Source organism: Quercus robur, chromosome 9 (assembly GCF_932294415.1).
Source record: "Quercus robur chromosome 9, dhQueRobu3.1, whole genome shotgun sequence".
Taxonomy (NCBI): domain Eukaryota; kingdom Viridiplantae; phylum Streptophyta; class Magnoliopsida; order Fagales; family Fagaceae; genus Quercus; species Quercus robur.
Window position 1 is genome coordinate 44,269,758 of NC_065542.1, and position 16,303 is coordinate 44,286,060.

Sequence of the window (16,303 nt, forward strand, 5' to 3'; positions counted from 1 at the left end):
TGTGTGGTTCATTGGGAGAGCTAAAACTAATAGAACTTGCTCTTGCTCTAAGAAGCTTCACGAGATGTTTTGGTTAGATTTAATACATTTAACATAGTATAAATCCTTTAGATTCAAATTCTGTGAATCTTTGTTGGTTGTTTTTGGAATTTTTTTCAGATGGGTTTTCTTTTTCCTGATAAAGTGTACTAAGAAAGAGAGAATATAGTATAATGGTTGCATTCAATAAATGCATGGTTCTGAGTGAGTGCATTTATACACACGCTCTAAGTTTGCATCTTTACTTCCCTTTCCTCGTGCGGCACTACTTGCCTTTAGTTTAGTCTTCACTCCACACGACCCCTTAATAATCTCAATTCTCAAGCTCCCCTGCAATCTGCTGGAGCCTAAAAGTATTACAAATTTTACTGTATAGAACTTACAAACTGATGTGTTATTTATTACACCAAAATAATAATAATAACAACAACATTTATTTATTAAATAGTTGAAGCCTATCAATTATACTCATTGTCATATTAGTTTATAAGCTTTATGTGGTAAAGTTTGTATTTTTTTTTTTACCACTAAGTGCTCTCTGTCTCTAATAAGAAATCAAAATGTGGGACTAAACTTAGATACAAATTCCTTATGCACAATATATTAAGTTCCTAACAAATTATAACACATGGTGTGTTGACTAATAAAGCAAACCCAATTTTTTCTTTTCCAAGAAAACTTAAATGCAAAGCAGACTTGTATTTGAATTTTATTGGGGAACTTAATGTATTGCATTTAAGGAATTGTACCTAAGTTTTACCTCAAAATGTTAGGGTGGTAATGTTTGATACAACCCTTGAACACGACATGAACATGACCCATGTTTTGGAGGGTTAGGGTTTAACTTTAATAGGTTTGAGCGAAAATCAGGTCAACCCACAATTGACATGATAAGCAACGTGTTGCATGTTGACCTACAATTAACACAATTATACACAGAAATTTATTCGTGTCAACATGAAATGACCCATTTTAATTGTATTATCCCAAAATAGGATTAGGATTCGGTGCAATTCATCCTACCATCTCTCACCAAAAAAAAAAAAAAAAAAACTTTTTACTACTCTTCATTTTTTTCTTAACTTTTTTAATTAATGGTTGAGATTGAAAGTTACTTTTTGCAATCATCAATCTCAACCATTCATAGGAATTGTATCACTAGATATTGCACCTAATCTCAATCCCCCAAAATGAGGGCATCTAAGGGTTTTAATTAATTTTCTTTTTTGGGTAAACTAGAAAGCAATTCTCTTCTCGGATAATTGTATCAACCCAGAATCTGGACACTTTGAAATTTTCTTTTTGATAAAAGAGTACCACATGAAAATTAAAAAAGAAAAAGAAAAAAAAAAAAGGCCTTTGAACACGCACTCAATAGGCTAGTATTAATTACTAACTAATTTTCCTTTATCTAACATGTTATTATGTTATATTTTATTTTAAATGTTTATATATTTAGTTATCTTTGTAGGTAAATTAACTTTATTTCTTATTTTACAAGTGACAGGTATACTTAAGGAGGTTGATAACTTCATATGATCAATGACACCTAGTTTTTTTCCCTCAAAAATATGTTATATTTTATTTTTAAAAGTTCATATATTTAGTTATTTATTTCATATTTTATGCATGACAGGTACATTTTAGAAGGTTGATAACTTGATCTGGTCAACTGCATCTAGCTTTTCTTTTACCATTCTTTTGGGGTGAAGGTGAAGATAAGATTAGTGAAACCTCTTATATGATGGATGGTCGATGGCATCTGATAGACTGGTTTGACCCAATCTTCGTGTGATCTTTAAAGTTGGTCGCTAAGGCAATGAATTTTCTCTTCATTTGTTTTTGTTTTTTTTTTTTTTTTTAATTTTTTTTTATGGGTTGCTTTTGTTTTTGGCCACAAATAGTCACAGAATGCGCCATAGCAGAAGATAAAACACTTGCCTCATATAGTCATATGAGTAATAATTAAATATGATACTTTAATTTAGACGTATCATTATAGAAGCGTGCAAATTGCAAGGCCAGCAATTTGGCATAGGGTAATTGCTGCCTGTTTTTGTAACACTTGAATAGCATAAGATAGTCTTGCACCCAACATGTAGAGTGTGATGTGTTTAAGCGAACTTTTCTCCATGCAATATCATCACGAAATATCCTAACCTACTTGGACATGTCTCTGTAGCCATAGAGATTCAAATTGCACAGCCAGCAATTTTGCAGAGGGGCTAGAGCTTTAAGAACTAAGAACATCATTAGTGTGCAACTTATGAATTATGAAACTTAAAGAATCAGCTCCAGATCAACAGACAACAGATATGGAGTGATGGGGATAATACACAAAGTAATGAAGGAAGAACAAGGATAACACAAAGACAAACAGAAGTGGATAACTTTTAGAGGCACAACATTGTTATCCTTAGACAATATCCCCCCCTCCCCCTCCCCCCCAACTCTTATTGCTAGAGGGTTATTGCAAACTTGTCTCCAAGATACAACCAAGTTATTGGGTTCTATAGATAACAATTTTGGAGAATGACCATAAAATTTTGTGTGTTTTTCTCTAGCAATTCTGGAAAATGACCACAAGATTTCAAGTGAACATAAGTCTTTATTTATACCCATAGGGTTATATTTCATCAGAAAGCATATATGGAGAGTCAAAATATTTCATATAACCGTTCACAAGGCTTGAAACTTTTTCAAACATTCAGAATAATAACCAAAAAATTCTACAGAAAACTCAGTTTTACGAGTTTCGATTGGTTGAGAGTTACTTTCAGTTGATCGAATGCTCTTTTCGAGCAATTGAACAAGAATCGAATAACGATTGAATTATCCAGAGACTCCAGGATAGATTTCCTTACCATTTCGATTGATCGAGCAAAAGTTTCAACCGATCGAAAATACTAAATTTCAAATTTTCACTTAGAAAATTCCAAAACTTGAATTTTCACTTTATTGACTTTATGAAACAATATTTTGCAAACTCAAATATCATTATTACAACATATTCATGTATATACCTATGTATACAACATGAAGTAGTGTCAAAACTCATCATAAACTAGACAATATATATATGCTGGAGTAGTAAAGTATCGTAACACAAATAACTTGCATCCCTCAAATTGAGAAGGTTAGAATTTTCTCACTAAAAAATTTAAATGCATCAAACTTGTCTTTGCATTCATCTGCAGTTAATTTATTTCAGGTCACATCTGTGTTTTAATATGCTATATCAATACTTTGTCTGATATCTATTAAATTTCTTGAATTACAGATGGACCGAAGACTGAAAGCAATATTTTCTAAAATTTCAGAATTGAGACCACAACTTACAAAAATAAAACTTCAAACAAAATTTCAAGGATGAAATACGTAGTGGTGTAATTTAGGCTAAGATTATTGCATCCGGGTAAAGTTACAATCAAACCTCTAAATCCCTATATTAAAACTTTGAAATGATCATTAATCACTCCTTACTATTTACTGTATGCATTGATGGGAAATTAACATAAAGTTGATAATATGATGAAACCTCAGCTTTACAAAGTATCACAAACAGATTCGAAATTGCAAAAAGTAAATGTCCTATAAAAAAACATATAAGCAGTGACTATGTCTTTGTTTTGGTCCTAAACAAGGATATGGGCTGATAAACTTGACGATAAGCTCTACAATGGGTTCATGACAAGCCCTGAGAAGGGTTCATACCGGTAATCTTCCTGACTAGGTGGGCAGTGTTCTTCTAAGCTGCATTCTCTGTGCTTTAGACATTACCGTAATTATATTGACAGATCATTACCTCTTTCATGATTGAGATCTCCACTCATTCTTCCATGAATTTTTTGTAGCTTGTGCAGATGCATCACTAGAACCCTCATTGCCATTATATGGCTTCAAAAGGAAAGGATCCCACCAATGAGGCCCCACTTCATGCTGCCCCCCTTCCAACAGAGCATATTTCCAACTTTTCTCCTCAATAAAATACCATCTGTATGACATTCAATGACGTCCCTCCTCAGCTTGGTAATTTTGTCAATGACTGTTGTACAGAAACATCAAATGCATTATGCATCTATAAGAGTCTCCAATTTAGAGTGAGGATCTGCATACACCAGCCATGGAATAAGACATAACCTCCTCCCTCATGATTTTTACCTGCTCAAGAGAAATTTGAAGAAGCCTTTACTCTATGCTAACATTCCTCTTACGGATGCAATCCTTTGGAATGAACACCGAATACTTTGTATAATTCCTTGGAAGAGGCTAAGTCTATTGTGTTGAAGAAGACAGATAAGAAACCAGCTAACATGGAGACAAGACTTAAAAGCTGATCTTCTAGCGTATGATTCAGCCTGAGGTTGCAGGCAGAAAAGAGGAGCTCAGTATGATCTGCATATCCTGCTTGGAGAATGACACTTTCTCTCCCCAAAATCACATTCCAACAGCTTGCAGCCATTGGAGTTCTTGCATTGATTAACAAATTGCTCTCTAATTGACTTGGCATTGGCAGGACTCAAGGCACCAACAAAGGAGAAGAGCCACTTCCTTTCTAATTTCCTCATCCGGTCTTGCCAAATGAACACTTCAAAGTCCTTTGCCAAATGTAAGTATGTGGGATATGGAATACCAAAATCAGTAGAATCCATGGATTAGATTCAACCACAAGCATGGACATATTCTTTGCAGAAGGCAAGAACAGAAGTCTGTTACCCAAGGATTAATATCAATGGATTCTATCGGATAAAGTAACTCAAAACAAGGGAAAATTGATTCATAATGTGAGCTATAGCCTATAATTATTTCATCCCGCTCCTTGACCGATACATATTTTGTTTTGTAGTCATTTTTGAAAGATCCAATTTTTCCTTGTATAGCTTCAACAGGTCAGACACTTCCTCCCTATATGGTGTCACGAACTTCTGCAGGAATGACTTCTCTGAAGACTGAAAAATTGTAGGAAAGTATATATTCTTCTTCACCACCAAACCTTTTGATAGCAAAACTTCAATGACCGAAGCCCTAGGAATAAGTCGCTTTTCCAAGCTATTAGAAACGAGTTCTGGGCGTTTGACAATAAGGGAAGCCTCCAGACCCATCTTGTTGACTAAAAAATCCATTATCCGCGTGATCTTATCCTCAGATGCTAGAATACAGTGGGGGCTCGTTCTAAATGCTAAGAGAATCTCTTCCTCAGACAAACCCCACCTCTTATAAGCTTTTATCTTCCTCTCCCATTTGGATTTATTCACTCCCACCATCGCATAAACAGCATGAACGAAACGAAACTTCAAAGGATTGAATCCTATTTCCTTTACTTTCTCTAAAATTTCTTTCAATCGATATGACACAATAACTCTAGGATTCTGTTTAAGTAAGGCCCGTATATTCGATTCAGGAACTCCATTTTCTCGCAGAAGATTGACATTATGAACCACACAAGTATCAAGTTTCGTGATTAAAATAGCCGGACAACGTTTAATAGCTATGCTACTGTTCTGAACAGTTCCAAGCCAATTCGTAAGGAAATCAAAAGAAGGGATTATGTGGTTTTTCAAGCTCCGTTTCAATATTTGTGGTTGTCCACACAAGACTGTAGCAATGTCAGAGCTTGTAAAGCCTTTGGATTGAAAAAACAGCAATTTGGGCAAAAGGGTCTTGTGAGGATCAGATACCAGAACTGGAGGGTGTCCAGTGATGATTTTTGAGATTTGAGATTGTGAGTAACCATGTTTCTTGAAAAAGCTAACGACTAAGTCTGCTTTATCTGGGTTTTCGAAATTAACATATTTAGAGGCTGAAACAGCAGCTTCCAATGAGAACCCACATGATTTTATGAGGTATGAGAGTGTGAATGAGTGTTGGTTTGAATTTGAAGTGCTTGAAATTGAAATGCATCTAACTAATAATGCTTCGTGGGTTTCTAAAGTATACAAGTTCTGATGGGCTTTGCCTCTAATCGTACAACTAGTTCCATGGATGATAGCTTTATAGAGAAAATTAAACATATTAAGCTGTGCTGAAATGAAAGAAATTACTCACTTTATAAAAGAGAATCTCAGCTGTGAACATGAGCAAGATGCTGAAAATCTCAGGTGCTCGCTGCCTTTGGGGTTCTCTTTCACTCTAGACCCTCCTTTCTGCCCAGGTGTACCGTTTTGATATCTTCTGCTATTCTATTTGTTGGCCACCTTCGGTCAAGTTATGTAGGGACAAAAAAATCTTTGGGTTACAGTGAAGCTATAATCTATCTGCCAGCCTTTAAGGTTTAATGTTATAATTTTCCTCATTCTCAAAAAAAAAAAAAAAAAAAATGTTATAATTTTCCTAAAATGAATTAGTGTTACAATTTTTCCAAAATTTTAATTCAAGTTTTACATGTTTGTCCAATAATATTGGATTTATGAATATTGCTGTTACATTTTTCATTTGAATTCTAACACTGTAACACCCACGTAGAGTTAGAGTTCTCTAAAATTTTAGTTCAAAATTTTAAGAGAAATGCTATATTTATGTTCACAATATTTTCATAACAAATTTTATGTGCCAGTTTATTACTTGCTATTATTAGTGGGTAAGAAAGTAATTTCAGTTGTGAATTCAAATTAAAAACCTGTATTAACTTGCCAATTAAAATTTGTTGTGAAAATGTTATGGACGTAGCACTTCTCAATTTTTAATATCACATTTTTTTTTTTTTTTTGAGATAGACTCTATGTTTAACACCCACAATTATATATGATTTTTTAAGTAAAATCCTATTTTGGTCTTTAAACTTTACCAAAAATTTGTTTTTCATTCATAAACCTTGTAAACAATTTTTAAAATAATTTAGAGACAAAAATGGGGATGGGGAAGAAAAAAAACTTTTTTCTATAGTTTAGGCAGGAAAAAAAGATAATTCTTAAAGTTTAAGGGCAAAAAGTAAAACATTTCCAATAATTTATGAACGAAAGATGAATTTTTCAATAATTTAAGGACAAAACACAAATTTTTTAAAGTTTAGAGTCGAAAAACAAACTTTTAGTTAAGTTTAGAGGCTAAGTTAGTATTTTAGCTAGAGTTATTTTATTTTTTTCATTTCCCTCCTCCAACTCCCCAAACCTCCCCACAAAATTTTTACCAAAGGTCTTTTTGATGGTGACACAATATCACCCATTTGAAAAAAGAGCATTTCACCACCGCACACCCTTGATGCGATGGTTACTCCACAAGTATAAGTGCTTGTAGGATGTGGGGGACAAGGACCGGGGTTCAAGTCTTCAGTAGGGAGCTTTCACACACATATACACTTAGATTAGGCTAGAGTAGAATTTCTATCTTGTATTAAAAAAAAAGAAAAAAGGTAAGGGTTTACAATGGGCACGAGCTATTTCATTTTTACTTCTTTATTTTTAATTTTTAATTTTATTTATTATTTATTTTTAAGCTTCAATATTTATAGGTCAATGATGGAAAACCCCAACTCATGACTTCACCCTTGAACAATACCCATTTTATCTTTAGTAGGTTAGACTATAGGACTGGGCCTAATTCTCTTTTAATGAGCTACCCATGAGCTTTTTTAATGGGCTTTTGATGACCTTATAAATTAAATAAAAAATTTATAAAAATAATTTTATCATTTTATCATTTGTCTATCATTTGCAATTCTCAATCCATGTGTATTTGAGTATCAAATAATTTAATCTTAAAACAATGAAATAACTTGTTACATAAATTTCGCAACTAATGTTAATTGTTATCTTCAAAAGTGGTGGACTGTTCAGTATCCTTTGTATTTTATACTTATATTTGTATAAATACAATTAACTAAAAATATAAAATTATTATTCTATAAATATTACTATAAGAAAGAGAAAAAATAATGAGGGATAATATAAGTTTAGAGACCTTGGGAATTGAGTTTGAATTTGAGAGAGTTCTCTCCAATTAGCCAAATATGCGACACGTTCATTTAATTTTTTAAATATCACATGTCTTACATCTAAATAAAACTTAAAGAGAATTGGAGGATTCAATGAGAGGGGATCTTGTCCCAATTTGTTAAACAATAATTTTCAAAAAGTTTGATATGTCTTGGTATTAGACCATGACTTAAATTAGAGGTCATATTTTAGGGGTACATATGTGTAAAATGGCAAGCTACATAATATTTTGTTAAACATTTTGTGAATTCTGTAGGCTTACTCAGTATTTAATTATCAATGGTCATTAAAATTATTTTGTATATGATCCATAGTTTATTAATGAATATTAATAAATAAATAAATAAAATTGAGAATTAGAACAAAATAGCATAACTAATTTAATTGTATTTGGTTTAGAGAATATTATATTGGTTTCTCATTCGACTAGTAAGAGTTTAATTCTTAATAACAAAGAATTGTCACATCATTTAAAAGGTTGTCATGTCATTGCTTCATTAGTAATGTAGACATGAAGATTAATAGTAGTTAAAAGGAAATATAACACTTATTTTTGAAATGAAAAATTCTTAGTTTACATTGTATTAATAATGTAGACTTATATTATAGACACACAAAATGTGTATAATATTGTACACATCAATATAAATATAAATATTTATATATATATATATATATATATATAAAAGCAGAGATCCTATGCGAGAGAGTATAAGGTTCTGCCTTGTGGCGCATTCTATGAAAAGAATTGAGATACCCTTAAGTCATATTAAAGATAAGAACAAATTTAAAAGTAGAAACTCTTTATTTCCTTTGGCTCAAATGTTTCAAGACTAATTTTTGTTACATTTTGTATTCAATGTTTTAAGACTACTATTTATTTCATTTCATTCAATGTTTCAAGACCTTCCATCTCTCACACACACAAAAAACTCTTTGCATTTCCATTCATCATTTTTACTTTTACTTTTTTTTATACACATGTCCATAGCCTTTCATATCATCCTATCTCAAATACACTTAGAAAAAAATGATGTCAATTTAGTTTCAACCTTTCAATGACACCTACATAACTCCAACATTACAGTATCATTTGATTATAACCCGTATGAGTAGGCTATAAACAAGAAAAGGAGCTTGGGTTTTTTATTCAATGACGGTAGCTTACGGTTTTGATGTTGAAGTTAGACATTGTAGATTTTGTGAAGGTTATGATTCGCTTGGAGTATTTGGGTGTTTGAGATTTTGGTTTGAGAAAATTATAAATGTATTTTATTTTAGAACTAAAGAAAAAAAACATTCTAATTGATTATTTATGAAGTTTTTTTTTTTTTTTTTAATAATAAATTTTGTGTTAGAATTCATAATTTGTAGATTTCTTTGTATGTAGCCATAGTGGTAAAAACAAAAATCGATGGTGACTTAAAATTATTTTTCACTTTTTTTTAAAGGACACAAAAGCCCAACTAAAGCCAATTGAATTTTGATAAATGAATGTGTTTTTAGTAAATTTCTCTTTGTTTAATCACGTTCTCTTTATGTTGACACTTACAAATGATTGCCTTAATTCCATTGAGATAATTAATTGGGTGTTTATGATCAAGGTCTCCATATTTGGTTGTGAGAATAAAGTGATTGAGAAAGTGTTTGGTAGGTTGCTTAAATCTATGTAATTTTAGGATATAAAAGTATTTTATATTTTGAATTCTTATTTGTTGATTTCAAAATCATTTAATCAGTTTGAAAAATAAAATATACTTTTAATGGTAAATATTATAATATATTATAATCTTACAATGTTAAACAATTTTTTTAAAATAAATTATGAATTAAAAAAAAATCAAGTTTCAAAGTATTTAACAATATTGCGGACAAACATAAATATTATACAACAAAATAAGTATTAAGTATTATATGTAGATTTTAATATATATAAAAATGATTTCAAATGAAATTGTAAAGTAGTTTGCGCATCACGTGGGATATCATTTAGTTTGCAAACAACATTACAACCAACATGATAGAATAGCCACTCTACACTAAATCACTAATCTCCAAAGATGCTTTCTTCAAGAAAACTTTCCAGTCCTCTCAATGATGTCCAAAGACAAATAGACTAGACATGAATTTAGAAGCATTGTACACATTTTGTGTGCCTGCGATGTAAGTTTATATTGCAAATATAATACCTATAAAGTCCTTTTAAAATTTCAAATGGATACTATAAAGCCCTTCTTAAATTTCAAATGGGCGAAAGCGCCTATTTCGCAAACTTTAGAGAACAATAGGTTTTTTTTTTTTTTTTTTGAGAATCACTTTTGAGACAAAGTTGGTAGTTTAGCACAAAGTCACTACACTATCTCCAAAGATGTCTTCTACAAGGAAATTTTCTAGTCCTTTCAATAATGTCCAAAAACAAACAGATTAAACCTGAATTTTAAAACATTGTATACATTTTGTGTGTCTATAATGTAAGTTTACATTTCTAATATAATGTAAACTTATAAAAGTTTTCAAATGGACTCTATAAAAACCCTTTTTAAATTTCATATGGACGAAAGCGCACATTTCACAAACTTTAGAGAACAATAGGTTTTGTTTTTTTGTTTTTGTTTTTGAGAATCACTTTTGAGACAAAGTTGGTAGTTTAGCGCAAAGTCATTACACTATCTCCAAAGATGCCTTCTTCAAGGAAATTTTCTAGTCCTTTCAATAACGTCCAAAAACAAACAGATTATACCTGAACTTAGAAACGTTGTATACATTTTGTGTGTCTACAATGTAAGTTTACGTTGTTAAAATAATGTAAACCAATAAAAATTTTCAAATGGACTCTATAAAAGCCCTTTTTAAATTTCAAATGGACGAAAGCGCACATTTCACAAACTTTAGAGAACAATAGGTTTTGTTTTTGTTTTTGAGAATCACTTTTGAGACAAAGTTGGTAGTTTAGCACAAAGTCACTACACTATCTCCAAAGATGTCTTCTACAAGGAAATTTTCTAGTCCTTTCAATAATGTCCAAAAACAAACAGATTAAACCTGAATTTTAAAACATTGTATACATTTTGTGTGTCTATAATGTAAGTTTACATTTCTAATATAATGTAAACTTATAAAAGTTTTCAAATGGACTCTATAAAAACCCTTTTTAAATTTCATATGGACGAAAGCGCACATTTCACAAACTTTAGAGAACAATAGGTTTTGTTTTTTTGTTTTTGTTTTTGAGAATCACTTTTGAGACAAAGTTGGTAGTTTAGCGCAAAGTCATTACACTATCTCCAAAGATGCCTTCTTCAAGGAAATTTTCTAGTCCTTTCAATAACGTCCAAAAACAAACAGATTATACCTGAACTTAGAAACGTTGTATACATTTTGTGTGTCTACAATGTAAGTTTACGTTGTTAAAATAATGTAAACCAATAAAAATTTTCAAATGGACTCTATAAAAGCCCTTTTTAAATTTCAAATGGACAAAAGCGCACATTTCACAAACTTTAGAGAACAATATTTTTTGTTTTTGTTTTTGAGAATCACTTTTGAGACAAAGTTGGTAGTTTAGCACAAAGTCACTACACTATCTCCAAAGATGTCTTCTACAAGGAAATTTTCTAGTCCTTTCAATAATGTCCAAAAACAAACAGATTAAACCTGAATTTTAAAACATTGTATACATTTTGTGTGTCTATAATGTAAGTTTACATTTCTAATATAATGTAAACTTATAAAAGTTTTCAAATGGACTCTATAAAAACCCTTTTTAAATTTCATATGGACGAAAGCGCACATTTCACAAACTTTAGAGAACAATAGGTTTTGTTTTTTTGTTTTTGTTTTTGAGAATCACTTTTGAGACAAAGTTGGTAGTTTAGCGCAAAGTCATTACACTATCTCCAAAGATGCCTTCTTCAAGGAAATTTTCTAGTCCTTTCAATAACGTCCAAAAACAAACAGATTATACCTGAACTTAGAAACGTTGTATACATTTTGTGTGTCTACAATGTAAGTTTACGTTGTTAAAATAATGTAAACCAATAAAAATTTTCAAATGGACTCTATAAAAGCCCTTTTTAAATTTCAAATGGACGAAAGCGCACATTTCACAAACTTTAGAGAACAATAGGTTTTGTTTTTGTTTTTGAGAATCACTTTTGAGACAAAGTTGGTAGTTTAGCACAAAGTCACTACACTATCTCCAAAGATGTCTTCTACAAGGAAATTTTCTAGTCCTTTCAATAATGTCCAAAAACAAACAGATTAAACCTGAATTTTAAAACATTGTATACATTTTGTGTGTCTATAATGTAAGTTTACATTTCTAATATAATGTAAACTTATAAAAGTTTTCAAATGGACTCTATAAAAACCCTTTTTAAATTTCATATGGACGAAAGCGCACATTTCACAAACTTTAGAGAACAATAGGTTTTGTTTTTTTGTTTTTGTTTTTGAGAATCACTTTTGAGACAAAGTTGGTAGTTTAGCGCAAAGTCATTACACTATCTCCAAAGATGCCTTCTTCAAGGAAATTTTCTAGTCCTTTCAATAACGTCCAAAAACAAACAGATTATACCTGAACTTAGAAACGTTGTATACATTTTGTGTGTCTACAATGTAAGTTTACGTTGTTAAAATAATGTAAACCAATAAAAATTTTCAAATGGACTCTATAAAAGCCCTTTTTAAATTTCAAATGGACGAAAGCGCACATCTCACAAACTTTAGAGAACAATAGGTTTTGTTTTTGTTTTTGAGAATCACTTTTGAGACAAAGTTGGTAGTTTAGCACAAAGTCACTACACTATCTCCAAAGATGTCTTCTACAAGGAAATTTTCTAGTCCTTTCAATAATGTCCAAAAACAAACAGATTAAACCTGAATTTTAAAACATTGTATACATTTTGTTTGTTTATAATGTAAGTTTACATTTCTAATATAATGTAAACTTATAAAAGTTGTCAAATGGACTCTATAAAAGCCCTTTTTAAATTTCATATGGACGAAAGCGCACATTTCACAAATTTTAGAGAACAATAGGTTTTGTTTTTTTGTTTTTGTTTTTGAGAATCACTTTTGAGACAAAGTTGGTAGTTTAGCGCAAAGTCATTACACTATCTCCAAAGATGCCTTCTTCAAGGAAATTTTTTAGTCCTTTCAATAACGTCCAAAAACAAACAGATTATACCTGAACTTAGAAACGTTGTATACATTTTGTGTGTCTACAATGTAAGTTTACGTTGTTAAAATAATGTAAACCAATAAAAATTTTCAAATTGACTCTATAAAAGCCCTTTTTAAATTTCAAATGGACGAAAGCGCACATCTCACAAACTTTAGAGAACAATAGGTTTTGTTTCTTTGTTTTTGTTTCTGAGAATCACTTTTGAGACAAAGTTGGTAGTTTAGCACAAAGTCACTACACTATCTCCAAAGATGTCTTCTACAAGGAAATTTTCTAGTCCTTTCAATAATGTCCAAAAACAAACAGATTAAACCTGAATTTTAAAACATTGTATACATTTTGTGTGTCTATAATGTAAGTTTACATTTCTAATATAATGTAAACTTATAAAAGTTTTCAAATGGACTCTATAAAAACCCTTTTTAAATTTCATATGGACGAAAGCGCACATTTCACAAACTTTAGAGAACAATAGGTTTTGTTTTTTTGTTTTTGTTTTTGAGAATCACTTTTGAGACAAAGTTGGTAGTTTAGCGCAAAGTCATTACACTATCTCCAAAGATGCCTTCTTCAAGGAAATTTTCTAGTCCTTTCAATAACGTCCAAAAACAAACAGATTATACCTGAACTTAGAAACGTTGTATACATTTTGTGTGTCTACAATGTAAGTTTACGTTGTTAAAATAATGTAAACCAATAAAAATTTTCAAATGGACTCTATAAAAGCCCTTTTTAAATTTCAAATGGACGAAAGCGCACATTTCACAAACTTTAGAGAACAATATTTTTTGTTTTTGTTTTTGAGAATCACTTTTGAGACAAAGTTGGTAGTTTAGCACAAAGTCACTACACTATCTCCAAAGATGTCTTCTACAAGGAAATTTTCTAGTCCTTTCAATAATGTCCAAAAACAAACAGATTAAACCTGAATTTTAAAACATTGTATACATTTTGTGTGTCTATAATGTAAGTTTACATTTCTAATATAATGTAAACTTATAAAAGTTTTCAAATGGACTCTATAAAAACCCTTTTTAAATTTCATATGGACGAAAGCGCACATTTCACAAACTTTAGAGAACAATAGGTTTTGTTTTTTTGTTTTTGTTTTTGAGAATCACTTTTGAGACAAAGTTGGTAGTTTAGCGCAAAGTCATTACACTATCTCCAAAGATGCCTTCTTCAAGGAAATTTTCTAGTCCTTTCAATAACGTCCAAAAACAAACAGATTATACCTGAACTTAGAAACGTTGTATACATTTTGTGTGTCTACAATGTAAGTTTACGTTGTTAAAATAATGTAAACCAATAAAAATTTTCAAATGGACTCTATAAAAGCCCTTTTTAAATTTCAAATGGACGAAAGCGCACATTTCACAAACTTTAGAGAACAATAGGTTTTGTTTTTGTTTTTGAGAATCACTTTTGAGACAAAGTTGGTAGTTTAGCACAAAGTCACTACACTATCTCCAAAGATGTCTTCTACAAGGAAATTTTCTAGTCCTTTCAATAATGTCCAAAAACAAACAGATTAAACCTGAATTTTAAAACATTGTATACATTTTGTGTGTCTATAATGTAAGTTTACATTTCTAATATAATGTAAACTTATAAAAGTTTTCAAATGGACTCTATAAAAACCCTTTTTAAATTTCATATGGACGAAAGCGCACATTTCACAAACTTTAGAGAACAATAGGTTTTGTTTTTTTGTTTTTGTTTTTGAGAATCACTTTTGAGACAAAGTTGGTAGTTTAGCGCAAAGTCATTACACTATCTCCAAAGATGCCTTCTTCAAGGAAATTTTCTAGTCCTTTCAATAACGTCCAAAAACAAACAGATTATACCTGAACTTAGAAACGTTGTATACATTTTGTGTGTCTACAATGTAAGTTTACGTTGTTAAAATAATGTAAACCAATAAAAATTTTCAAATGGACTCTATAAAAGCCCTTTTTAAATTTCAAATGGACGAAAGCGCACATCTCACAAACTTTAGAGAACAATAGGTTTTGTTTTTGTTTTTGAGAATCACTTTTGAGACAAAGTTGGTAGTTTAGCACAAAGTCACTACACTATCTCCAAAGATGTCTTCTACAAGGAAATTTTCTAGTCCTTTCAATAATGTCCAAAAAACAAACAGATTAAACCTGAATTTTAAAACATTGTATACATTTTGTGTGTCTATAATGTAAGTTTACATTTCTAATATAATGTAAACTTATAAAAGTTTTCAAATGGACTCTATAAAAACCCTTTTTAAATTTCATATGGACGAAAGCGCACATTTCACAAACTTTAGAGAACAATAGGTTTTGTTTTTTTGTTTTTGTTTTTGAGAATCACTTTTGAGACAAAGTTGGTAGTTTAGCGCAAAGTCATTACACTATCTCCAAAGATGCCTTCTTCAAGGAAATTTTCTAGTCCTTTCAATAACGTCCAAAAACAAACAGATTATACCTGAACTTAGAAACGTTGTATACATTTTGTGTGTCTACAATGTAAGTTTACGTTGTTAAAATAATGTAAACCAATAAAAATTTTCAAATGGACTCTATAAAAGCCCTTTTTAAATTTCAAATGGACGAAAGCGCACATCTCACAAACTTTAGAGAACAATAGGTTTTGTTTTTGTTTTTGAGAATCACTTTTGAGACAAAGTTGGTAGTTTAGCACAAAGTCACTACACTATCTCCAAAGATGTCTTCTACAAGGAAATTTTCTAGTCCTTTCAATAATGTCCAAAAACAAACAGATTAAACCTGAATTTTAAAACATTGTATACATTTTGTGTGTCTATAATGTAAGTTTACATTTCTAATATAATGTAAACTTATAAAAGTTGTCAAATGGACTCTATAAAAGCCCTTTTTAAATTTCATATGGACGAAAGCGCACATTTCACAAATTTTAGAGAACAATAGGTTTTGTTTTTTTGTTTTTGTTTTTGAGAATCACTTTTGAGACAAAGTTGGTAGTTTAGCGCAAAGTCATTACACTATCTCCAAAGATGCCTTCTTCAAGGAAATTTTTTAGTCCTTTCAATAACGTCCAAAAACAAACAGATTATACCTGAACTTAGAAACGTTGTATACATTTTGTGTGTCTACAATGTAAGTTTACGTTGTTAAAATAATGTAAACCAATA

General features: G+C 30.7%; 2 protein-coding genes across 2 annotated transcripts; both read right to left on the reverse strand.

Moving 5' to 3' along the window:
* Positions 1-3,414: 3,414 nt before the first annotated feature.
* Positions 3,415-4,759, reverse strand: LOC126701076 (xyloglucan galactosyltransferase MUR3; the record flags this gene model as incomplete). The annotated part of the gene is given in 5 exon segments (XM_050399215.1): positions 3,415-4,028; positions 4,031-4,173; positions 4,175-4,355; positions 4,358-4,687; positions 4,690-4,759. Coding segments are annotated over 5 exon segments (903 nt in total), but the record flags the coding sequence as incomplete, so codon positions are not given.
* Positions 4,760-4,841: 82 nt separating this feature from the next.
* LOC126701077 (transcription termination factor MTERF15, mitochondrial-like) lies at positions 4,842-6,050 on the reverse strand. Its single transcript, XM_050399216.1, has one exon. The coding sequence runs from the start codon at positions 6,048-6,050 to the stop codon at positions 4,842-4,844; it is 1,209 nt and encodes a 402-aa protein (XP_050255173.1).
* Between the last annotated feature and the right edge of the window lie 10,253 nt (positions 6,051-16,303).